Raw genomic sequence first — 25255 nt, forward strand, 5'->3', positions numbered from 1 at the left:
GTTCTTAATTCTTTTTTTTCCCCTTTAATATATTTCTCGACTTTGGGAAGTACTAGATTAGTCAGCACTAGTACCTGGAACTGACAATAAATTTTCAGCCAAGTATGACCTGTCATTTTGGCCAATCCAAAATAAACTCAGCAAATTACTGAGTATCTCTCTTCGGTCAGTCAGTGCCCTTCAGAAGTTAAGCGGACTGTGAGTGATACTTAACAATCTAGAGAATGCTATACATTGCTCCTGGACACTTTTAGAATGATTTCCTCTTCAAGTGAATTCATGTGCTAGGTAGTTTATAGATTGTATATTTGTTAGAAATGCCAAGAAGAAGTTCCAGATAAAACTGAGAAGCTCTTTCATATATAGCATTCATATCATAGTTAATGATGGCACCCATTCAATGACATTTAAGAAAAGAAAATTGAAATCACTGAAGCACATCCAGTGGGCTTATATGACATGCAGATTGACCCATTCTTCTAAGTTCTGATATCTCTTTTGTTAAGCACTGAGGAAGCACTATTTCAAAATAAACTTTCCTTAAGGGTATAAACCAGAAGATCTTCATTACTTGTTTAGTACCTGAAATCTCTGGGATTGTGGACTTAATGAGAAAGTAATGAATTTACTGCTTTTTTTTCGTTATTTACATAAGAGGAATTATGAAACAGGCTTGGACAATAAGGTTTATTTAGCCAACTATATTGAGGTATAAAGTACGATAAATGGTGCATATTTAAGTGTATTCCAAACCTTCTATAATTTTCTACTGATGTCATTAAATTAGGAAAATAAAATTAGAAGTCATCACAAGTTTTTCTTCTTTGGGTATTTTGCTCATCTATTTTCCAAAATCTGTTTGAGAAAAAAATTTTCATCTTGGTCCCTGCATTTTAAAAGGCTAACTGGTATTCAGGGGTATATGTGTGCATGCCTCATCTTTATTTACTTATTTTAAATTGCTTCCTGACAAGACAGATTTAACTTAGACTGTTGGCCATTGGGCTAAACATTTTATAGAATTATTGACCTATTCTCTCACAGTGAGCCAAATGTTTATTATTATAATCCGCACCCTCTCCCAACATGGAGCATGCTTTGACGGGCTCACAGTCCCTCTAGTATTCTCCCTTTCCTGTGTAAACATCTCCTAATCAGATGGAAAATCACTTCAGTCATTTCTCACTGGATAATGGAAATCAACCAAAGCATCTTCCTGAAGTGAAATTGGGGTGCCGGAGTTTTTGTTCTATTTTAATTCCTTTCTAAAGATGTAGGAGAAAGTCTCTGATGAGAAGGCCAGATATGGATAAGTTCCACGTAGAACTTGCTCACGTGCTTGAGAGCTTTCCCCCATTCATTCCGTAGCCCTTCAGCCCGTGATACTAACTGCCCTCAGATGGAGTACAGGGTCAGAAAAATGCGCTTTTTACAAGATAGCTGCTGTCAGAATCCAGGGACTTGTAGATCACTCACTTGACACATTTCCCCAGCAGAGCTATTTCTCTGTCAATCTAGGAGACATTTCTCTGTCTGTTCCCTGTTGGTGTGAGGCAACCAGATGACTTGCCTAAGGAGCAGGTGAGGGAGAGAGAAGCATGCTAATCTTTATTCTGCATTCCACATTTAACTCTGGAAAACTAGCAGAATTTAGCACGTTCCTAAACTATAATTTTCAGTTGAAAGAAAAAACTCCTAGTTGTGGGATGCTCCTATTCTTTTATGTCCTTGTGGAGAAGAGGCTCATCTCATCCTTTCTTCCTGAGAACGTTCAATTTCATTGTTCCTTTCCCCGTCAAACCAGAATTTTTTTGGCAGAACAAGTAGCTGACTATTATTAACGATGATAATAGCAACATTCTCTCTTGCAACTACTTGATTGTGTCAGTATGCCTTACAGAAGACTGGAAAAACCTGACGGTTGTGGCCCCATTATAGCTTATTTCCAAATTTACAAAGGACTAACCTTCAGGTTTATGTTTGAGGTCATTAATTATGACAGTCTGAGTACTGACCATAAGGCACTTTTCTATGGAACCAGCCTTCAAAGAAATGTTTACCTAAGCATTTCTAAACCAAGAATTCTATTATAAGTATGCTGCCATCAAGTCACAGGGTCTGGTGATGACAGAGTATAGAAATACTGACTGTACTGAGAACTCCAGTTATTACATTGACTGGAATTTAAGGTTTAGATGGTGGGTTGGACTAGATGCCCTTCAAGATTTCAGTATTAAGAGTCTTATTTATGCTTTGTGGTTATTGTATCACTGCCAAAAGGAAAATATGGCCAATTTAATATACCCTAAGGTCAGTGGAAGTAAAAACAAGATGGAGCTATTTTAGTTTCTATAAATCTGTTCTTCTGGATAATTACTTGGTGGAAAAAATACTGTGTGTTGATGCTTTATTTCTTAACAATCTAACCAGACTAGTTTTAGTTTTATATATAACCCTTTAACGTTTGTTTCCATGATGCTAGATTTTTTTTTCCTGTTGTAATGATAAATAACCTTATTTTGCATTTTTTTTTCTTTCCTTCCTTCCTTCCTTTTTTTTTTTTTCTTTTTTAAAGGTACTGTCCAAGAAGCCGGAACACTATTAGCCAGCAAGAATGTCCATGTCAACTGTTTGGATGAGGTAAAATTTAAAAAGTTGAATAAAGTGCTTTACTTTTTATAAGAATGGATAATATATGAAATGTAATGGTAACAGTTTTCTAGCATTTGTGCTTAAGTTATATTAATCTCTAAACCAAATGTAAGTAGACCCGTTACAAAAGATAAATAAGCATGTAAAAACATGTTTAATTGTATTAATCAAATAAGTCCAAATTAAACCAAATCATACCATTTCTTGAGAAACATTGGACTTTTATATACTGATGGATTAGGTGTAAATTGACATCACACACTGGAGAAAATTTTAGAATCTGTGTCATTTTTAAATGTGCATACTTTTGATACAGCAATTCTACTTCTAGGGTAAGCTAATCAAACCTAAACTCAACTTCCTAGAATAATTGCTCTTCAAAATAATTTTCTGCAATGATGGTGGTGTCTTTTCTGACCTGTACAATATCAGCCATTAGCCATGTGGGGCTAGTGTCTACTTTATTATACAGGGTGGCTCTAGTGCTAGAAAGTTAGATGAACATCACTTGCTCATGCAAAAGGGGAAGCGGTTTTATTGACTCTTTACCCAGAAATGTGTACCAAAATTAATGTCAGACAAAATAAAGTTTAAAGCAAAAAAATTAAAAAATTTTAAAAAGATGACTTTTTCTCCTAGATTACTAATTAACCCACCAAGAATGTAGTAGCTTTAAGCCTTCCTTATAAGCTTATAAGCTTTGAGATTCATAAAGAAAAAGATAGAATTCAAAGGAGAAATTTGTAAGGTCACAATAATACCTTTAAGAAACCACCAGATTAAGTAGCAAAAAAGTAATATAGGGAACAGAAAATTTGGATAACTAATTGACAGTCAATGCACTGTGTGTAAAATGGAAAAAAAATAGTACATTTTCTTTATGTGGAACATTGATAAAAAATAGTCTATGTATTATACTATCTTATAAAGGAAATTTTAGCTAATTTCAAAGAAGTTCACCTAATGCAGTAGAATACACTGAAAATAAACAAAAATATGATCCAAACAACAAAACAACCTGAAAAATTTATTTTAATTCTAGGTAATTCTTGGGTTAAAGAAGGAATAGAAGTAGAAATTGTCTACTATTTAGAACTAAAAACAACATTTATCAAAAGCTACCATTTATCAAAATCTGGGTTATATGGCCAAAGTGATAGAGGAAATTTTGCAGCATTTATTATTGTACTTTCAATCTTTGGTGTTCTGAGCTTTTAACTCGAAATTTTAAAAAAAGATTAGGCTATACTCAGAGGGTAAAGGAAATGAACCAGTGAAATAAAATAGAAATAAACATTTGAAAAAGCCACCAGGCACAAGCAACAAAAGAAAAAAATAAAAATTTTTATGCTTCAAGTATACCATTAAAAAAGTGAAAAGATAATCCACAGATTGGTTTTACAAATCATATCTGATAAGGGACTTATAATTAGAAGCTATTATAAACTTCTACAACTCAATAATAAAAAAGACAACCCTATTATAAAATGGGCAAAGGATCTGAATAGATACTGCTCCAAAAAGATATTCAGATGACCAATATGCATGTGAAAAAATGCTTGATATTAGTTGCCAGGGAACTGCAGTGAGATACCACTTCATACCCCTGGGATGGCTATAAAAAAAATGAAAGTGAAATGCAAATGAAAAAATGCTCAATATTAGCTGCCATCAGAACTGTAGTGAGATGGGGCACCTGGGTGGCTCAGTCATTAAGCATCTGCCTTTGGCTCAGGTTATGATCCCAGGGTCCTGGGATCGAGCCCCACATCGGGCTCCCTGCTCAGCAGGGAGTTTGCTTCTCCCTCTCCCACTCCCCCGCTTGTGCTCGCTCACTCTCTCTCTTGCTGTCTCTCTCTGTTAAATAAATAAATAAAATCTTTAAAAAAAAAATACAAACTGTAGTGAGATACTACTTCATACCCACTGGGATGGCTATAATAAAAGAAATAATAACAAGTATCGGTGAGGATGTGGAGAAATCGGAGCCCTCATTAATTGTTGGTGGGTGAGTGATGCAGCCACTCCGGAAAACAGGTAGTTAGTTCCTCCATTGGTTAAACATAGAGTTTCTATATGACCCAGTAATCCTAGGTATATACCTAGGAAAAGTAAAGCATATATCAACACAAAAGCTTGCTCATGAGTGTTGATAGCAGCCTTATTCTTACTAGCCAAAGTTGGAAACAACCCAAATATCCATTAACTAATGAGTGGATAAACAAAATGTAGTATATCCATACAGTGGAATAGTCATTCATAAAAACGAATTAAGTCCTGGCAAGTGCTATAACATGGATGAATCTTGAAAATATTTGCCAAGTGAAAGAAGCCAGTCACAAAAGACTAAATATTATATAATTTTATTTATAGGAGATGTCCAAAATAGGCAAATCTATAGGGACAGAAAGTAGATTGATTAGTGGTTGCCTAGGGCTGGGTCAGAGAGTAGGGGGCCAGGGAGGAAATAGGAATGACTGATAATAGGTATGTGGTTTCTTGTGAGGGTAACAAAAATATTCTAGTTGATTGTGGTGATACTTGTATAACTTCTGTAAATATACTGAAAACTATTTAATTGTGTGTATTAAATGGGTGAATTATATGGTATGTGAATTATATATCTCAATAATGCTCTTTAAAAATGAAAGAAAAAGCAGTTATCACGACCAAAATATTAGACACAGTTTGAAAAGTCTAAGCAAGAAAATAATGAAATAAACACCAAGAAACTAAGAGAGAGCATGACTGCAGTTATAAAGGAAATTTTCGTAAGTTTTTGTTTAAGCCAATACATATGAAAACCTATATAAAAGTAACTTCATAGAAAAATAAAAATGAATATATTCGTCTCATATAGAATATGAGATTCTAGAAAACTGGAATAATTAAGGAAAATTTGTGTAAATATATTTAAATGCCAACCACTTTCTAAAGCTGCAAACCTGAGTAAGCGTTACAAAACCTTCAAGGACTTCTCATTTTACACAGATTATACTGTTAGTTCATAGAAAGACAGGAAGATACCCAACTCATTTGATAAGACTAGCGTAACACTGATGCCAAAACAGGAAAAAGCCAAAGAAAACCTTGGGCTCAATTCAGTTTATAACTCAGATGCAAAAACACTAAGTAAGATACTAGCAAATTGATCCAGTAGTATATCAAAAGAATAATTAGACATAAATAACCCAGTAAGGTTTCTCCAAAAATGATAGGACGGTTTAGTTTTAGAAAATCTTTCAATTATTATATTACAGAATAGAAGAGAAGCAAATGTGATCATCTCAACAGATGATAAGATTTAGCATCCATGGATGGTAAAAGCTCTTAACAGATTAGGATACAATAGGGTTTGTTTGTTTTTTTCCTTTGGAAACCTTCCACAAACAATAGCATCCTACTTAATGTTAAAACATTAGACACACTCTCATATTTAATGTTAAAACCTTAGAAGAATGAGGATCAAGACAAGGAGATTCCTGGAGATGCTGGGGACAGATTTGGCTTCCTTGATATTCCTTGAAGGCAATACTCCTCTCCCGGAGAGTTTCCCACTTGCATTCTCTTTACCTGGAGGATTCTTCCACCGATTATTTAAATCCTTTGTGTCTTCAGTCCCTTCAGGAAAGGATTTGTTAAATGCCACCTGCCTAGAGGGATATTTCTTAACTGTCCTTTTTCAGATAATAATCTCCTCTTGCTCTCTGGCATTGTTTCCCTGTTATCGATGTTCTTTTCCTAGAACTTGTATTACCACCTGCCTTCTCACCTCAACTAAAATTTAAATGTCAGGGACTTAGACTGGAGGGGCATGGAATTAGTTCATTGCTACCCACAGCGCACAAACCTGTGTCAGACATATATTAGGCACTCAATAAATATTTGCTGAATGAATGAATGCTTTAGGTAATGATCCAGAATTGTCACATAATAGGCTAATATTGATAAATTCTTTCATTTAAGAATTATGGGACAGAAGCTTCAGTTCTTTTTAGGGTCATTAATATCTAAAGAATTTTAGCTGCTTGTTTTTCATGCAGTTAAGCAGACTTCTTCCAAAGTTGCCTTTGGGAAATGACAAGGAAGTGAGGATTTTTACTCTTGGCGTTTCAGTGATTCTAAGATGCCATGGATTTTAAGACTCATCCAGATTTCAGAGATATTAAAAAAATGAAGGGGGTGGAGATTGGTGATAATTTGTAAGATTCTAGTATTTGTGAAATACAACTCAATTTCAGAGATCTTAAAATATGAAAATAAAGTGATTCTTATAACTGATGGATTACAGGGGCGCCTGGGTGGCTCAGTCGTTAAGCGTCTGCCTTCGGCTCGGGTCATGGTCCCAGGGTCCTGGGATCGAGCCCCGCATCGGGCTCCCTGCTCAGCAAGAAGTTTGCTTCTCCCTCTCCCACTCCCCCTACTTGTGTTCTCTCTCTTGCTGTCTCTCTCTGTCAAATAAATAAAATCTAAAAAAAAATAACTGATGGATTACATATAACATTATGATAACATTTTATGAAACCTTATTTCTCTTTTCTTATTTGAGCAGGGATGGACATTAGGTATTTTATTTTTCTAACTGATACTAACTTGTTCCATTTTTATAACTAGAACAAGACATTTTCAGTTTATTTTGAACATGAGATATTCTCTTCTATGTCTAGTAGATTGATAGTATTTTAAATTATTCAATTCCTTTTCTTTTTTTTTTAAAGATTTATTTATTTATTTATTTGACACCCAGGTGCTCCTTAAATTATTCAATTCCTTTTCTTGATATTTATACTGGAATATATAAAAGTCCTAGAAAGACTAGAAAATTTATAGGACAGTAGCTTTATATCTGTTTGGAACATTAAGATTTATTAATGTCACTTCCTTTTTTTCTTTGCACATTGAAATGTTTCCACAAATAACAGGCAGTACTGTAACCATGATAATGCATAGTAAAAATTACATTCAAAATTTGTAATTCTTTTTGTTCTTATAATCCAAAATTGAACTAAGATAAGAAAGTATATGTGATATCCACTTAACTTGGAAAACTTCTATGCATTTCATAATATATACAAACATCAAATCATTATGTTGTATACCTGAAATTGATACAACATTGTATGTCATTTTTACCTCAGTAAAAAAAAAAAAGAAAGCTTACCATAAATTATCACTTAACACATGTTTGGCTTCTATTACCCAGAATCAACCAGCCCAGCACTGAGACTTGATATGGGAAAAACATACACTGCATTATAGACATGACAAAGATAACAATTTGAGAGATTGCATAGCAGATGATATGATTGGGTTTGCTCATTGCCTCTTTAAAAAGCTCTCATGGATTGGCTCTGAAAAACCAATCCCTATTTAGACTGCTGGTAAATAAGAAAGAGCAAAGAGAACGAAAGGAAATTAAAAAAAAAATAAAAAGAGAAAACAGGATCAGGAAGCAGGGAGGCAGACAGGTAAATGGACAGAAGTGATCAACACAGAGGACAGTTAAAACACAAGCAGACATAAACAGGTGAGGACACTTTGCAATGTAACCTCCAAAAATTTTGCACATCTCCTTCGTTCTTAAGCATCTTTTCTCGTTGTATTGAATGTTGAATGCTGCTTTAGACTTATTTACATATAGGACAGTATTATAGTGTCAGGCTTATTCACTCAGAGCTAGATAAGCTTTCTTGTAGGATGGGACTGCTGTGTGATTGACTGCCCACCTGCTTGTACTCTGTCCTGCCCCCACCTCCCCGGCTGCATGCTAGCTTCTTACGTCCAGGTTATAGCATCCTTCGGGGGCCATCACCCTAGTCATGCTCTGAATACATTTTTGCCTCATTCAAAAGGTAATAACCATATAGTTCATTCCCACTTCCTCAAAGCTGTGTTTGTGTAGTGAGATCCTGATTGCCATACCCACCCGAGCCACTCCCAACCTTGAAATACCTCATCCTTGTAGAGTGTGGTACTTGCCTCTCCAGTCCTTGGGGAAAACAATGGAAAAGAACATTTGAATCTGGGACACCTGGGTAGCTCAGTCAGTTAAGCATCTGACTTCAGCTCAGGTCATGATCCCAGGGTCCTGGGATCGAGCCCCACATTGAGCTCCCTGCTCAGCGGAGAGCCTGCTTCTCCCTCTGCCTCTGTCATTCTCCTGCTTATGTTCTCTCTTGCTCTCTCTCTCTCTGACAAATAAATAAATAAAATCTTAAAAAAAAAGAATATTGATGGCTTTTGTTCATAATAACAGTGTGGAATCATAAAGAACAAGTCAAAGTATGTTAGTATTCAGAGGTTTACCACAGTAAAAGACTTAATGTTTTGGAGAGGTTTTTATCAAAAACAGCTTTGAAATGCTAGCATTTATATAGTTTGTCCTGGTTTACTTTGAAAATTCACTTATCTAGAACAGCTTGTTCATTTATCTACCAAATAGTATCAGATACCCACAACAAATAAGTTTGGATGTTTCACTGGATCTGTACAAAACATATGGAGACTAAACAATGTAGTGTAAATACTACCAACCATTTCTCGATATTTATACAATCATTTATATGATCAAATCATATATGTAATTAAAATATACATGGGGTTTGGGGATCATTATTTTAAAAATGATATCATGATAATATACATTTCCTGCATCTTATTTTTCTCATCGGCAGTAATGTGTGGACATTTCTCCAGTTCACTAGATATAGATGCATTCAGTCAATAGCTTCATGGTATTCCATGTTGTGGATATAACATACTTCATTCATACTTTCTCTTTGACAGGCATTCTAATTGTTTTGAGGTTTTGTTTTTTTTTTTTTTAGTATTTATGCATTTGTATCTGTTGGTTCATTTGTTTTCCCAGGAGCTGTGTGTGGTAGAGATGAGAGCCCCCATGATCTAGGTTTGGTGCCTGCCTAGCCATTTTACTGGTTATGTGAGGTTGAGCAAGTCTTCTCTGAATCTGTCTGCTAACCTATAAAAAAAAAAAAATCAGGTAACAAAACCATCGTTTTTCCTCAGCAGTTTATGGAAGATCCAAGTGAGGAAATAAACATAAAAGTACTTTACGGATTATAAAGATGAATTTAGTAATTCATGTTTCTTTTCTGTTTTTAAATTAATTGCAGGAATTGTTCACAGGGGAAAAGGTAAATAAGTAAAACTAATACTTCTTTCCTTTCTATTAAAGAATGGAATGACTCCTCTAATGCATGCGGCCTATAAAGGAAAACTTGATATGTGCAAATTACTTTTACGACATGGAGCTGATGTAAATTGTCATCAACACGAGCATGGGTACACAGCCCTCATGTTTGCTGCACTTTCTGGTGAAGTTTTAGCATTTATTCTAATATATTAATATTAGTCATCCATACCAATTTGGTATAAGTACATACATACTTTTAAATTAAATGCTTTTTTTATTACAGTAATTTTAAGATCAGTTCTTACAGAAAAAGTAGGAATTGGGTTTTGAAGTTATAATATATGAAATATGTTATATAGTTAATTTGGTGATAATGTTTCTTTACATATTTAAGTCACCTGATTGTATTGACAGTCTTATGCAGCGTTAAGGAGTTAGATCGTTAATCCTTCAGGTTAGTTCTGTTGATGTACTGTATCCTTGTGTTTTGAAGTAATGTGAAAACGTCTTTGTTGTTGTCTTGAGAAAACAGCTGGTATGATAGAGCTGTCTCTGTGCTTCCCTGACATTTATGTACTAAATTATGCTGATCCAATTAGAAACTTACTCTTATTCATGTTGCTTATGATTTGTGAATAAAGACAACTGGGAAACATTTAAAATTAAGTGGAGTTATCTATAATTGTAGCTTTTTTTTTTAAGAAAATAAAGATGTAATATAATATTCTCACACTTTAAAAGGAGTAATCTGTATTTTTATAAGCCTGGAACAGGAAAGCATGGGAGGGCGGTGGGGGGCATAGATGGGCTAGATGGGTAATGGGTATTAATGAGGGCACTTGAGCAACATTACATAATAGCGGTGTTGCATATAAGTGATGAATCACCATATTCTGCACCTGAAACTAACATTGTACTATATGTCAACTAGCTGGAATTTAAATAAAAACTTGGGGGATAAAAGGAAAGCATTTCTAAATGTGATATATGAAATATATAATTCAAAAAGGATAACATTGACCAATTTGATTATATATAATTTTAACATTTCCAAATATAGAATATACCATATATGGAGTAAAATACAAATGAAAAACTAAGGAAAATATTTATTATGTGTCTTTAAGGGTCATATCAGTATATATCAGGAGTTCTCATAAATCATTTAGAAACAAGTGCTGCAATAGAAAATTGGACCGAAATTGAACAGAAAACAAAAGAAATACAGTTGGCTCATAAGGATATAAAACACTTTCACCAATAAACAAAGGCAAATTGGAAGAATAAACAATCATTTGTCACTTACCGTATTGGCAGAGGATAAGAAAGAGTGATAATGTCCAGCATTGGCGTAGGGACTTCTCTGCACCATTTTGGGATATGCACATCAGCCCAGCCTTGCTGGAAGTCAGTCTGGCAAACTACATTTAAAATATGCATAACTTTGGGCGCCTGGGTGGCTCAGTCAGTTAAGCGGCTGCCTTCGGCTCAGGTCATGATCTCGGGTCCTGGGATCGAGTCCCACATTGGGCTCCCTGCTCAGCGGGGAGCCTGCTTCTCCCTCTGCTTGCAGCTCCCCCTGCTTGTGCTCTCTCTCTCAAATAAATAAATAAAACCTTAAAAAAAAAATGCATAACTTTGATTTCTGCAGTGTTTTCCAGGAACTGTTCCTAAGGAAATGATAGTTCGAACTTGCTAAAATTAATGGAAGAAACTGGTCACTGAGTATAGTTTATAATAGCAAAATACTTGTAATGATTGCGTTAGTGATAGAATGCAAATAGAATAAAGGCAAATGGATGTTTAGAGAGAAAAGAGTATAGAAAGAGAGACTATCACCTGTTAAATCATTATCCCAGGACCTATAGGTGTGAGGGTTGGGATGGGTTAGTAGATACTAAGTGGAGACTTCTTTTCATTTTCTCTCTCTTTATTGTTGCTATTTTTCGTTTTGACTTTACACTAAGCTTTATCTGTAAGAAAAATATATTTTGTTAAAAAAAAAGTGATAATTCCATACCATTTGTGTATTGCCTGGAGGGAGGGGTTTTACAAAAAATGAGGTTAATTTCTGTGTGGATTTTTGGTATCATTTTCCTCTTTACTGTGGTTATGATTTACATTTTAGAAAAAAATGAAAATGTTCACAAGATAGAAACCTAAAACTAAATGGGGAAAAAGCGTCCAGATAAATTAGAAGGAGGTATTTGAATTGTGCATTCCTTAGTATTAACTGACATGTTCCTTTTTAACGTCAGGTAACAAAGACATCACATGGGTAATGTTGGAGGCCGGTGCCGAGACAGATGTTGTCAACTCTGTAGGAAGAACAGCAGCTCAGATGGCAGCCTTTGTGGGTGAGTTTTTATGGCTGCTTTAAATTTAAGTTTTATCCAAAATGTCCTTCATGAAAACATACCACTTTGCTTCTCAGAGTACAAATACCGTCATGTTTATTTTTAAAAAAAGCAAAATGTTTACAGTTTGCTAGGTTTTGTCTGACTTAGCGAACTATACAGTGACACTTTGGAGAAAATGAGGAGGTTATTTGGAATTTCCACTTTGTGAGATACCAAGATAGTGGGGCCATTTTGGTTGTAGTTAAATGCTTTGAATGAGTATATTTTATTTCTCTAAGGGAAGTAGTTTAACCTAAAGTCAAGAACATGAACTGTGACGTCAGTAATCCTCACTTGAAATTCTGGCTGTGCCACTCAGTAGCAGGTTACTTAATCATTCATTCTGACTTTCACTTTCCTCATTGCACCTTGGTTCATGGTTCCTGAAAGGATTAAATGAGATACTGACCGAAGGAGCTTTACGGGTAGCACTAAATAGATGCCATCAGTTACTGTTGCTAATAAAAAATGTCCACAATGCAATTTTTTCCTAGAAAGGAACATTAATAATAATATAATATATAGCTGCTTCATTATCAGCCTCCTCAAGTACAAACATTTATTGTGTATGCCCAGTATTTCTTGGTATATTCATCCTGTTCCTGGACATAATATGAGGGTTTTGGAAGAGAATGGCGTGAATATTTGGTCATTGGTATTTTGGTCCCACTGAGTTGGCAGTTAAGGAGAGTCTAGAGATGGACAAGCAGATATATAAACATCTGATTTATTGGGAATGCAGCAAGTGGCCTTTGTGGGACGAATAAATCATTAAACAAATACTTAATGTTTACAGTGTATATACCAAACTTTGTGCTTTGGTTACAGTGCTGAACGAGATAGAGGCTGTCCATGTATTCATGGCAGTTAGAGACTAACAGCAGTGACAGGCATTGTGGAAATACACTCCAAGGGACAACTTAAGGGTTTCATAGAAATATATCAAAGAGAGGGATCTTTTATCCTATTCCAAGGGGGTTTCGAGAGAAAGTACATTTAAGTTGAAATATAGTGGGAATTAGTCTGATATAGGAGGCAGTAACCGTATATTTTGTTAAATTTTGTTATTAAATTATCTCAAAACTACTAATAGTAGCTACCAGTGATTAAGTCAGATAGTCAGTGAGTCACTCTGTGACAGCTCTGTCAGAGCAAATATTCTTATTTTACCTCGATTTCAGGAGGATTTGAGAAAAGTATGGCCTTGCAGTGCAAACGTCAGAGAAATAATATTTATCTCCCACCATTAGAGTCTCCCTAGTTGCCCCCAACTCACCTCTAAGCCAGTGTTGAGGCTGTCAGTACAAGGGGAAAATAAGGGGGCACCTGGGTGGCTCAGTCAGTTGGACATCAGCCTTCGGCTCAGGTCATGACCCTAGGGGTCCTGGGATCAAGCCCCGCGTCAGGCTCGCTGCTCAGCAAGGAGCCTGCTTCTCTCTCTCCCTCTGCCTCTCCCCCAGCTTGTGCTCTCTCTCTCGATCACTCTGTCTCAAATAAATAAACTCTTAAAAAAAAAAAAAAAGAAAAGAAGACTAATCTAGGAATCCTGATTCTCATATTTTAGTTCGTGTCTGCAGCTAAGTCATTACAAGATCACAGGCAAATCCCTTCCCTCCACAGGCCTCCTGTTTTCTGATCTGTGCCATGAGGCCTGGCAATTTGATCATAGGAAGTTCTCCTGAACTCTGCAAGTTTTCATTTATGTCCACGATGTAGCAAAACAGAGCTCAGACAGAGATTCGGTAACTTTCCTCAGTTCACAGGGCTGGAAGTTGAGGAGCCTGTTCTTTCAAATACAATACAGTGTTCTTTTCCTTTTCTTTTTCTTAACACTACAGTATCCATAAAAATCTAAGGTAGAAATTGTCCACAATCCCATCCTAAAATAAGAGAAGTAAGAGTGATGTTTTCATTCCATTTTAATCTATATAGATTAATTTCATAGACAGAGATTAAACCCTTTTGGTCGACATTATGTTTTCCATTATGGTTAGTCTTTTGAAAAAGTCATTGTCCCCTTTTATTGCCCGCAAGCGGAAAGTTTTATATAAATACATGCACACGTGTGCAAGATTCTTCTCTTTTAAAAAAGATTTTTATCTTTTAAAAAATATTTATCATAGAGATATATTCCTTGTGACTTGTTTCCTTCCCTGACCAGTGTGCTGTGGAAGTCTGTCTCATCTCAGCAGGTCTAAATTCAGTTGTTCCAACAGCTACCTAATATTCCATGATACAAGCACCTGCAGTTCATTTAGCTCTCCCCTACGGATAAATTTTACAGTGTTTTTTTTTTTAATGATTTTATTTATTTCTTTATTTCAGAGAGAGAGCACGTATGAGCAGGGGAGGGGGTGGTAGAGGAGCAGAGGGAGAGGGACAGACAGACTCCGTGTGGAACACAGAGCCCAATGCAGGGCTCAGTCCCATGACGGTAACCTGAACCGAAATCAAGAGCTGGATGCCCAACTGACTGAGCCACCCACGTGCCCCAGTGGCACAATTTTTAAAAATCACTATAAATAATGTAATAATTATCCTTGAGCTTATATTTTTACATAGTACTGCTTTAATACGTGTAAAACATACTCTCAGAAGTAAAATGGCTGAGACACAGGGTCTGTATTTTTAATTTTAGTGTAAGTCTAGATTGCTTTCCAAAAGAGCATAGCAATTCATACTCCTGTGAGCATCTTCATCAGAACTGGGTGTTTTCACTCTTTCATTTTTGGTAGTTGAAAAGATGCTGTATTGTGAATTTGCTTTCCCCCCATTATCCATGAAATTCAGCTGCTTCTGCTGTTGGTCATCTATGTTTTTCTCTTCTGTGGATGGCTGCTCATACTCATTATGTATTTTTCCTTTGGGTTGTCTTTTTTCTTATTGCTTTGAGGAGCTTTATTTGTATTATGGATGCTAATCCTTTGTCTATCAAATGTGTTTCAAATAGTTCATTATATATTTTTCTTTTGACTTCATGGGAACTTATTTTTAAATAATCCTAGTTTTCTCTTATAGCTTCCATGGTTCTTGTCTTGTCAAAAGAATTCTTGAGCATGAATTAGATAAGTATTCTCCTAAATTTCCTTCAGAATTTTTTTTTTTTTTTTGTATTTTCAAGATTTGATTTTTTAGAGTTCATTTTCCCCTGGATATTTAGTTAATTGTGATAGCACCACTTATGAAACCACTCAACATTTTCCTACTGAAAGTGAAATACCATTTTTGTGGTGAGTTAAATTCTCTTAAAAACTGCTATCTATTTCTGGATCTCATATTCTCTTCCATGGGGCTGCTTGTCACTTTGTATATTAATACCACATTGTCTGATCACATTGACTTTAAAGCAAGTGTTCCCTTCACCTATTCCTCTTTTTCTTTTTCTTTTTTTTTTTTAAAAGATTTTGTTTATTTATTTATTTGAGAGAGAGAGAATGAGAGAGAGCACATGAGAGGGGGGAGGGTCAGAGGGAGAAGCAGACTCCCTGCCGAGCAGGGAGCCCGATGCGGGACTCGATCCTGGGACTCCAGGATCATGACCTGAGCCGAAGGCAGTCACTTAACCAACTGAGCCACCCAGGTGGGACTTATTCCTCTTTTAATGCTTTCCTCCCTCCCTTCTTTTTTTTTTTATTGTTTTTTATTTTTTATTTTTGGTTCTTGTTGGACTTTCATTAAATGGTTTTGTAATTATTTGCAGTTATTGGCAACTGTATGATATGACATCCTATTCAATTGCATGGTATGCCTAAATATTGCTTTTTTGTTTCTTTTGCTTGTTTTTGGTCCTTTGGTCATATTCATTAGATTCCTTCACTGCAGGTCTTTTTTTTAAATAAAACTACATTCTTTTCAAGTTTATTTCTAAATAGTTGGTAGTTATTACCCATATTGTTAAGGAGAATTCCCACCACCACTTTCACACTCTGTCATTTCTAGCTGGTTATGGGTAATAAGGAGAAAGCTATTGATTTGTTTTTCTCTTTGTCATTTTTATCCTCGGTTTCATAGCTATTCAGTTTCATTTATTTTCTATTTGAATTAGCTCCAGGCTTCAAAGTAAGAAGAAATAATAATGGTGAAAATTGGCATGTCTGTTTTTTTCTATTTTTAATGGAAATATTTTTAGCTCTTCACTTTTTATGATATTGCTTTTGGTTTTACCATTGCTGAATGCCACTCTTTGTCTTGTTTCAGTTTTTAGTTCTACTTTTTTTCTGATAGGCCATTTTTTTTTTTTTTAGATTTTATTTAAATTCAAGTTAGTTAACATATAGCGTATTATTAGCTTCAGGGGTAGAATTTAGTGTTTCATCAGTTGCATATAACACCCAGTGCTCATCACCTCAAGTGCCCTCCTTAATGCCCATCACCCAGTTACCCCATCCCCCACCCCCTCCCCTCCAGCAACCCTCAGTTTATTCCCTATAGTTAAGAGTCTCTTACAGTTTGCCTTCCTCTCTCTTTTTATCTTATTTTATTTTTCTTTCCCTTCCCCTGTGTTCATCAGTTTTGTTTCTTCCACATATGAGTGAAATCATATGATATTTGTCTTTCTCAGACTGGCTTATTTCGCTTAGCATTAATGCCCTCTACTTCCAGGTCGTTGCAAATGGCAAGATTTCATTCTTTTTGATGGCTGAGTAATATTTCATTGTGTGTGTATACACACACACACACACACACACTTACCACCTCTTCTTTATCTATTCATCAGTCCATGGACATCTGGGCTCTTTCCATAGTTTGGCTATTGTGGACATTGCTGCTATAAACATTGGGGTGCATGTGCCCGTTCGAATCACTATTTTTGTATCCGTTGGATAAATACCCTAGTAGTGTAATTGCTGGATGGTAGGACAGTTCTGTTTTTAACTTTTTGAGAACCCTCCATACTATTTTCCAGAGTGGCTGCACCAGGTTGCATATTATAGCCATTCTTGATTCCTTTTTGGGTTTTTGCATTTGTCAATAATCTCTTTGCCCATCTCTTTGTTTTCAAACTTTATTATTTCATTTTAGTAGGGTAACTACTACTACTACACCTATATGTCTATAAACCCATGTAGGTATGCTCTGTTCTCTAACCCAAATGATACTGTCTGGCTTTTAACAGGTACTCATCTTGGGCATATGTATGATTACTGATAAACTTGATTGCATTCCTCCTCTTTCACCTCATTTTTTTTACGCTTTGTTTTACTTGGTGGTTGGTGGTTTTTGCTTGTGCTTGGGTATAGTTTGTGTGTGTGTGTGTGTGTGTGTGTGTGTTTCCTTAATGTGCCTGGCCTGGTCATGTTAGAGTGCATTTATTTTATTTCTTTTATTAACTTGAAAGATCGAGAATGTTTTCCCATTCCACTAATGCTTACTCTCCTATTCATAACACTCTCAGTTTAACCCGTATTTGTCAGTTAGTTAAAAGCAAGAGCAAAACTATCCCCCATGGTCCACCCGCAAGGCACTGCATTTGCCCATTTAGCAGTTTCAACATGAGGAAATCCTTCCAACTCATTTATTTTTCCACATTCTCTTTTTTTGCCTCGTCAGACAACACGCTTTTCCTTTCCTCCTCCAGCACTGCCACCAGCCGTGGACTTGGCTGAGAGGGTTTAGTATTTTTAGTACCAAAATGTTATTTGAATGTCATCCATCGTGGGTTACTTCTCTTTGACTGATCTTCACAGTCAACAAGACAATTCCTCAGTCAAGTTGCCTCCACCCATTTTTCAGATTAACCATCTCTGCTGCCAGGGGTTGGTCCACGCCCCTCTCCTTCCCCCTTGCCCCACCTTCAGCTGTCTGTTCCCATTTAGGTTTGGGTTACAGGACCTTCTCACATGGTTTATAGGTTGAATATGGTTTGAAACCCATCGTAACCGAAATTCTGTTTCTCTCTGAAATGTGAGTTGTACCCGGGCTAGTTTCACGGTCCTTGTATCACTGTTCTTTTCCCTCAGTCGTACGTAGAAGTTACTTCACACTTTTCTAAATGCTTGGAAATGATAATTTATTTTCCTTTATAAACTTTCCGTATCTCATTCTGGAAGTGTGTTTCAATTTCAGTTTATCCTAAGAAATAAGAAGTTTTACTAAGATGTGTTTAGTTGTGTATATGCATGTTTTTGGTTATCCTGCCTAGGACTGACTCAGTGAGCCCATTCAGTCAGGAAGACTCAAGTCTAGCGATGGTAATCCTGGCCCCGGATGCACTGCCCACCCACCCTTGCCCAGCATTTATTTTCTGTAATAGTAGTACTATTTTATTTGTATTTATTCAGAATTCATTAATTAAATTAAACATCAGTAAAGCTAAATATTTAATTGTTTCCATTATAAATATTTAAATATAAATTAAGTAAAAGTTTATGAACTTTAAATATATATCACTCTAATGGAAATTATTAGCAGATTAGTTAAAATAAAATATCAAAATAATCTAAGTGCTATCTAAAATATAAAAAATGTAAAAAAGATTAACCCTGAAATAAAGTAAAAGTAAAGTAATATTTTTTTTTTTTTAAAGATTTTATTTATTTATTTGAGAAAGAGAATGAGAGACAGGGAGCATGAGAGGGAGGAGGGTCAGAGGGAGAAGCAGACTCCCTGCCGAGCAGGGAGCCCGATGTGGGACTCGATCCCGGGACTCCAGGATCATGACCTGAGCCGAAGGCAGTCACTTAACCAACTGAGCCACCCAGGCACCCAAAAGTAAAGTAATATTATGTTGTCCTTCTTACAAAGGTGTAATCTGAAGAGACCTCTACTCCTGTGATAGTGTCATTGTTATGGAGCTGGTATTTTTATGTACAAATATTGCCAACTGCTCAGAGGGATTTTCCTGACTGTATTAGTGGAGAGATTGATGAGAAAGTAGAGTAACAAGCTAATTCCATACTTCCCCCAACTCCTTTATCTTTAGCTCATTCTCTGTCGATTTTGATTTTTTGTAGGAGCTATTTTATTTTTAATTTAATTTTATTTAAATTCAATTAACTAACATATAGTGTATTATTAGTTTCAGAGGTAGAGTTCAGTGATTCATCAGTTGCATATAACACCAGTGCTCATTACATCACGTGCCCTCCTTAATGCCCGTCACCCAGTTACCCCACCCTCCACCCCCCTTGTAGGAGCTATTTTAGAATATATACATTTTTTTATTAAATAGCATCACACATCTATTTATTGAAGCTGGATGTAGATTGTGTTTTAAGGAAACAGTGTAGTTTGTCTTCATCTCTGGTTCCTTCCTGCACCGTTGTGAATTCCCACACACAGTGACCTGTTAGTTTCGATGCCGTCATATTCATGTCCTGCTTGTAGTAGGGGATTTGCTTCATTGTTGTTGCCTTTCCCTTCATGAACGTTATGGAGGTAGAGATGATCTTTTGCTAAACAGAGCACTTCATATCTTTAAATGAATGCTATTATTGTTTGACTTCTCCTCAAGATACCTATAGCAGAGCTTTCTGATTTAAAAAAAGAAAAGGGAAAGGCAAAAAGGAAAAAACAAAACAAAACAAAACCCTGGTGTTTCTGTACTTAAGAACAGCATTAAATACCAAAAATGAGATTGTGATCACTACTAAAATTTCCCTTCATAATTTTTTTTTTTTTAAGGATTTTTACTTATTTATTGAGAGAGAGAGAGAATGATAGAGAGAGAGCATGACAGGGAGGAGGGTCAGAGGGAGAAGCAGGCTCCCTGCTGAGCAGGGAGCCGGATGCGGGACTCGATCCCGGAACTCCAGGATCATGACCTGAGCCGAAGGCAGTCGCTCAAACAACTGAGCCACCCAGGCGCCCCTAAAATTTCCCTTAAAATCAGGGACGTGTTCTTCTTCTATCATTTGTTTAGTTATTGTCCATCCATTTCTCTTTTTCTTTCAGGGATTTCTACTATTTTTCACCTTCACATTTCCTGGATCTGCCCTTCAGCTCTCATCTCTTCCATAATGATTTCCGTTTCCTCATTTTTCTCTTTTTAGATATTTCATCCACTTCGTCTTCTACATTACTATTTTAGTCCTCAGTAGTAACCTGGATTCCCTCTTTCAGTTTATCTGTTAATTTTATTTTAATTTTTACTTTTTTTGTCTATTAATTTTAGAATTTTGAGTATTTCTGCAGTCCACAAAACTTTACATTTTGTAATTGGTCTACTTAATTTAAGTGTTCCTGTTTGGTGATTATGGTTATGGTTTGGTTGTGGTTGTGGCCCATGTTGTAAGTATACTTCCCACCAAAGAAGCCATCTGTTGGAGGCAGTGCATAAGTCTTCCATGGTGCTGGATCCCCTTGGGTACTTCACTCCTTATCTCCTAGGCAGCCGGGTTAAGCTGACAGCGGTTATGGAGCAGTGAAGAGAAGGGCCACTGTCTCTATACCTGTGGGTATAGAACTCCAAGAACTGCCAGGCAAGCAGAGCCCTCTGCCAGCCTCAAGTACCAGAGTCCACCCTGCCCACGGTGCAGTCACTTTGTCGGCAGGATCGAGCAGACGCTCCCAGGACCGTGCACAAGTGGACTGGGGCCACATGGGCCAGCCAGGGCAGACCACTCTCCGGGAGCCCCCGTGCCTGGTCTCAGAACTCTCTGCTGCTGGTCCCCCTGCCTTCTGGACAGAGATCCCAAAAGAGCCTGCACCTGCCAATGTGCCCGGCAGGTTCTGCCTGTTTGCCCAGAGCGGCCACTTCCCTGCCCCAGAGAGTTAGTGGCGAGGGAGCTGGGAAGGGGGAAGTGACAGGAACACGTGTTCAGGTCACCAACTTCTCCAGGGACAGTTTTGCTTCCCTAGAACCAGTTTTACCTCTGGAGATGTCTTAGACAAGTGGCATAGGGAGCTGTAAGAAGCCATAATGTGAATTCCGAGTTTATGCCAGCAAAAGCTTTTTCTCTAATTCATTCTACAAAGAGGCCAAGCTTTTCTCAAATTCAAGGGGAGGGGAGATTAGTGTAATAATAATAATAATAAGCTTTATATAGAATAAATTTATATTCTGTGTAAAGAAAGCCAGCTGTGATTTAGGGAAGAATGACCATCATTTCTGTAGGGGTGGAAGAAGAGACATTTAAATTTAATTAAAAACAAGCAATTTCTATCAAATATATATATTTAGGGTCAATTGCAAATTGAACTCCATTTTTTTGTAATCCACATAATCTTCATATGTACTGTGGATTCTGTGTCTTTAAAAGGGGATTATGTTTTGGACTTCACAAAGCATGCTTATAAATGTTCCTCAAAACATTTTACCTCTCCCTGTCCTCTTGTACTCACTTTTCCTGAAAATTAAAGGAGTTGATTCATGTTTACTTCATGAGAACACAGCAACATAATTAATAAAAAATGGGAAAATGTCGTATTTTGAATAATAAAATAACAAATTTCCTGTTTTTCTATTAAAAGGTCAACATGATTGTGTGACTATCATCAACAATTTCTTTCCTCGTGAGAGACTGGATTATTACACTAAACCCCAGGGGCTGGATAAAGAGCCAAAACTGCCTCCAAAGTTGGCAGGCCCACTGCACAAAATTATTACCACAACCAATCTTCATCCTGTCAAGGTAGTGCCGTGTTTATGGTCTTTGCTTTTTATTTAAATATTCCTTCAGAGTTTAAACTGCTCTTAATTATATAAGATCGTAGTTGTCTTGGTTGGGTTTCGTGGATACAGCGCTTGAGATATGGGGCTCTGTTGTTCAGTTGGCACAGTGAAGGGACTGCTCTCGGTTTAAGCCTGAGAGAGAGTGAGAGACACAGGCTAGGCCAGGAGGAAAAGCTAGGCAAAGAGGTGGGTTCAGCTGAAGCCCGCCTTCCACCTCACCTCACCAGGAGCTCTGGACTGTCCATGACTCCAGAGAAGCAAGGGAGCCAGGCTTTTGGATCACTCAGTTGCCATTGGCTGAAGCCTGTCCCCGGAAGAAAAGGACAGGCTCCCATGTAGTGCCCAGGAAGGTGGCTTCTGATAGATGAAGGCAGTTCCCTAGAGCAGGAGGCAGCTCTGAGCCCCTAGCAGCCAACACTCCCAGAAGCTGGGACCGGGTACCTAGGCTGGTAAGGGGATTTGGGTGGGGAATCAGCAGCATCTACTACAATATTTATCCTTCCAGGAAATGTTCTGAAATGTGATCATGAGCATATACTTTAATGCAAGTAGCTATTTGATGCCTTTAAGTATTATAGTTCTTGCAGTATTAGTCAAATCACACAGATTTTCAAACTTTTTAGACCAACCCAGAAGTTCATTTGGCTTAACGGAGAAACTTCAGGAGCCATTCTGAACTATGTTCATTGCTCTTTTCTTCATAGTTTACATATAGCCTTTTTAGTTTGTTTACAAATTTTTTTTATGTTTATTTTTTATAAATCAATCCAAATGAGTATAATTTCCTCAGTGAATCATTACAGAAAACTCTATGTATGCTACAGTGATGCTGTTCTTTTTCAAATTTCACTCATCTATATCTTCATTCATAATGTGTAGATTTGACAGTAATTCAGGACTGTTTGGTGAGCAAAGTGGTGAACTGGATCAAACACTGAGATTTTCCCTTAATACAAAATGTTATTATAAATGCAGTAAAATTATATTTCCCTTAAAGTCTATTACAGTGGAACATACCAAACACCATTAAAATAAGTGGACAGTTCTCATAAAGTAACTCTTTGGAGATTGGCACTCATTTGAAGATACAAGTTTCAAATTATATGTATTGTTCTTACTTTATTGATGCTTCCCTTAGCATACAGACTCTGAAGCTCAAGAAACAAACAAACCAACAAAACATACCTGTCCTGTGGCTTTCCACCCAAATTACTTTTCTGGGCCAGCAAGAGAGATGACAAACTCTCAGAGCCTTTTCCAGAAGATAGACTAATGGAGCCTGTTCTGTTTTTATTTTTCAAAACTCAAATGTCCTTCACATTCTGAAAGAACCCCAGGAGGTAACACTTGTGATCCTAAGAGGGCAAAAAAGAAATTCAGCCATGAACCATATGTTTGTATTTATGGTGGTGATTATATGGAACTTAGAATTTAACCTTTAAAAAGTACTCAGCCTCTTCTGTATCAGTGGTGTTTTGTTTTTGTTTTCCTTTCCCGGCATACACAGGCGAAGACAGAACTTCCATATAGGAGCTATCCCTGTCCATGGCACTCTTTCTCTTAGTGGTGGGGCAGGCTGGGGTGGGAAGACAGGATTTTTCCTAGGGATATAGTATTTCTCAGTGTAGAGAATGTGTGTGGTTTTATAGGTCCTTGTTCTCCCTCTGTCCTGAGCATTATAGGATCTTCGGGTTTAGACAGATTTGAAGAAATTCCCTGTGTTTTTCTGATTTACTGTCTTTTATATCTATGTTTCTACCCTTTGAGTTTGCACTAATCTCAATAATTGTGATAATTGAGTCTGTGGAGTAATTTTTGGTGTTCACAAGGAACCTAGACTCCCAGGGTTAAATGTTCTAAGAATTAGTGTATCTCTAATTATCTTTAAGAGCACCTGTTCGAGTAAATTAGAATAAGGGTATATTTATACAGGCAATAAATGGTAAAGTTATAGACACCGAAATAACCTAAATTCTATTTTTTTAGTACACTTGGTCTTATAAGAGATATTATTCGATGATTATAGTACCTTTCTTCAGACCAGACCTTGTTTTTTTTTTTTAAAGATTTATTTATTTATTTATTTTTTTTTTAAGATTTTATTTATTTATTTGAGAGAGAGAATGAGATAGAGAGCATGAGAGGGAGGAGGGTCAGAGAGAGAGGCAAACTCCCTGCTGAGCAGGGAGCCTGACGTGGGACTCGATCCCGGGACTCCAGGATCATGACCCGAGCCGAAGGCAGTCGCTTAACCAACTGAGCCACCCAGGTGCCCCAAAGATTTATTTATTTTTGAGAGAGCGAGAATGAGAGAGAGAGAGAGTACATGAGAGGGGGGAGGGGCAGAGGGAGAAGCAGACTCCCCGCTGAGCAGGGAGCCCGATGCCGGACTCGATCCTGGGACTCCAGGATCATGACCTGAGCCGAAGGCAGTCGCTTAACCAACTGAGCCACCCAGGCGCCCCAGACCTTGTTTTTTGTAGCTATAAATGATCTATTCACTTGAAAACCTTTCCCCCTCCCCCCACACTTCAGATAAAAGTTGTGCAGTGCTTCTGTGGTGCCTTATTTTCGTTGCTTTACCGCTTTCCAAGCCAGCGACAGTCTTCCCGGGGTGTATTATAAAAAAGTAACAGCCATTCTATATAGTCAAAGACCTTTTAAAAGCAGCACGGAAATCCTCCTTGATACACAACGCACCTTTTCACTACAGTGCACTTAACACATCTGCATTTGTGGCAAGGGTAAGCAGCTCCTGTAGCATCACGGATATTTGTTTTCAGCAGGGACTCGGGCAGTTGTGCTGATGCCCAGAATACAGAGGTTTTAAAGGAGAAAAACCAAAATCACAGGAAAAATGACGACAGAAGTGAGCAGGGTCTCTAAGTGGTCAGGAAACAGATGTACACAAGTGATTCTGTCTTTGATTATTAACTTTCTTAAGCCCAGAATTGTTGGTTTGGTAATTTTTTCTTAGAGGGTATTTGAAAAATAAAAAGAATTCAAAATGCCACTATATAAACATATTCTAACATTCTTCAGGAGATGAGCCGTATCAGGCTTTTCTACTTAATGGAATGTATTTATTCCTCTTCGATAATAATGAGATTTTCTTTATAATGGATGACTTATAATGCTGCAGAAATTAGAGGAAGGAAGCTAGTTCAGGTATTATTCTTTTGTGCGTATCTATGAGATGTTTCAGTAAGCTCGTAGTAGAGCTGTGGTTATGTATCATTTTTCTTTGGGTATAGTGGTGTATACTCTGAAGTAAGTAAAGCCTGATGTCTTAACAAAGAAAAAAAAACCATTAGTCTGGGTTCTGAGATTTTTTTGAAGTTTTTACTTGTAAGTTTAAGATCCTGTGCTTTGATTATAAATGCTTTACACAAAAATATTGAACAGTTTCAAATGATTACAGTTGACAGTAGAAATATA

General features: G+C 36.8%; 1 protein-coding gene across 2 annotated transcripts in view; it reads left to right on the top strand.

The window, feature by feature from the left end:
* Positions 1–25255, top strand: part of ANKMY2 (ankyrin repeat and MYND domain containing 2) — a 38317-nt gene that overhangs the window by 3059 nt on the left and 10003 nt on the right. For both annotated transcript variants that reach the window (XM_006736129.3, XM_081800457.1), the window contains exons 2-5: positions 2576–2640; positions 9848–9986; positions 12064–12162; positions 21616–21776. In XM_006736129.3, coding sequence (XP_006736192.1) covers positions 2576–2640; positions 9848–9986; positions 12064–12162; positions 21616–21776 — 464 coding nt within the window. The remainder of the gene's footprint in view (positions 1–2575; positions 2641–9847; positions 9987–12063; positions 12163–21615; positions 21777–25255) is intronic.

Source organism: Leptonychotes weddellii, chromosome 12 (assembly GCF_054177405.1).
Source record: "Leptonychotes weddellii isolate Sample4059 chromosome 12, ASM5417740v2, whole genome shotgun sequence".
Lineage (NCBI taxonomy): Eukaryota > Metazoa > Chordata > Mammalia > Carnivora > Phocidae > Leptonychotes > Leptonychotes weddellii.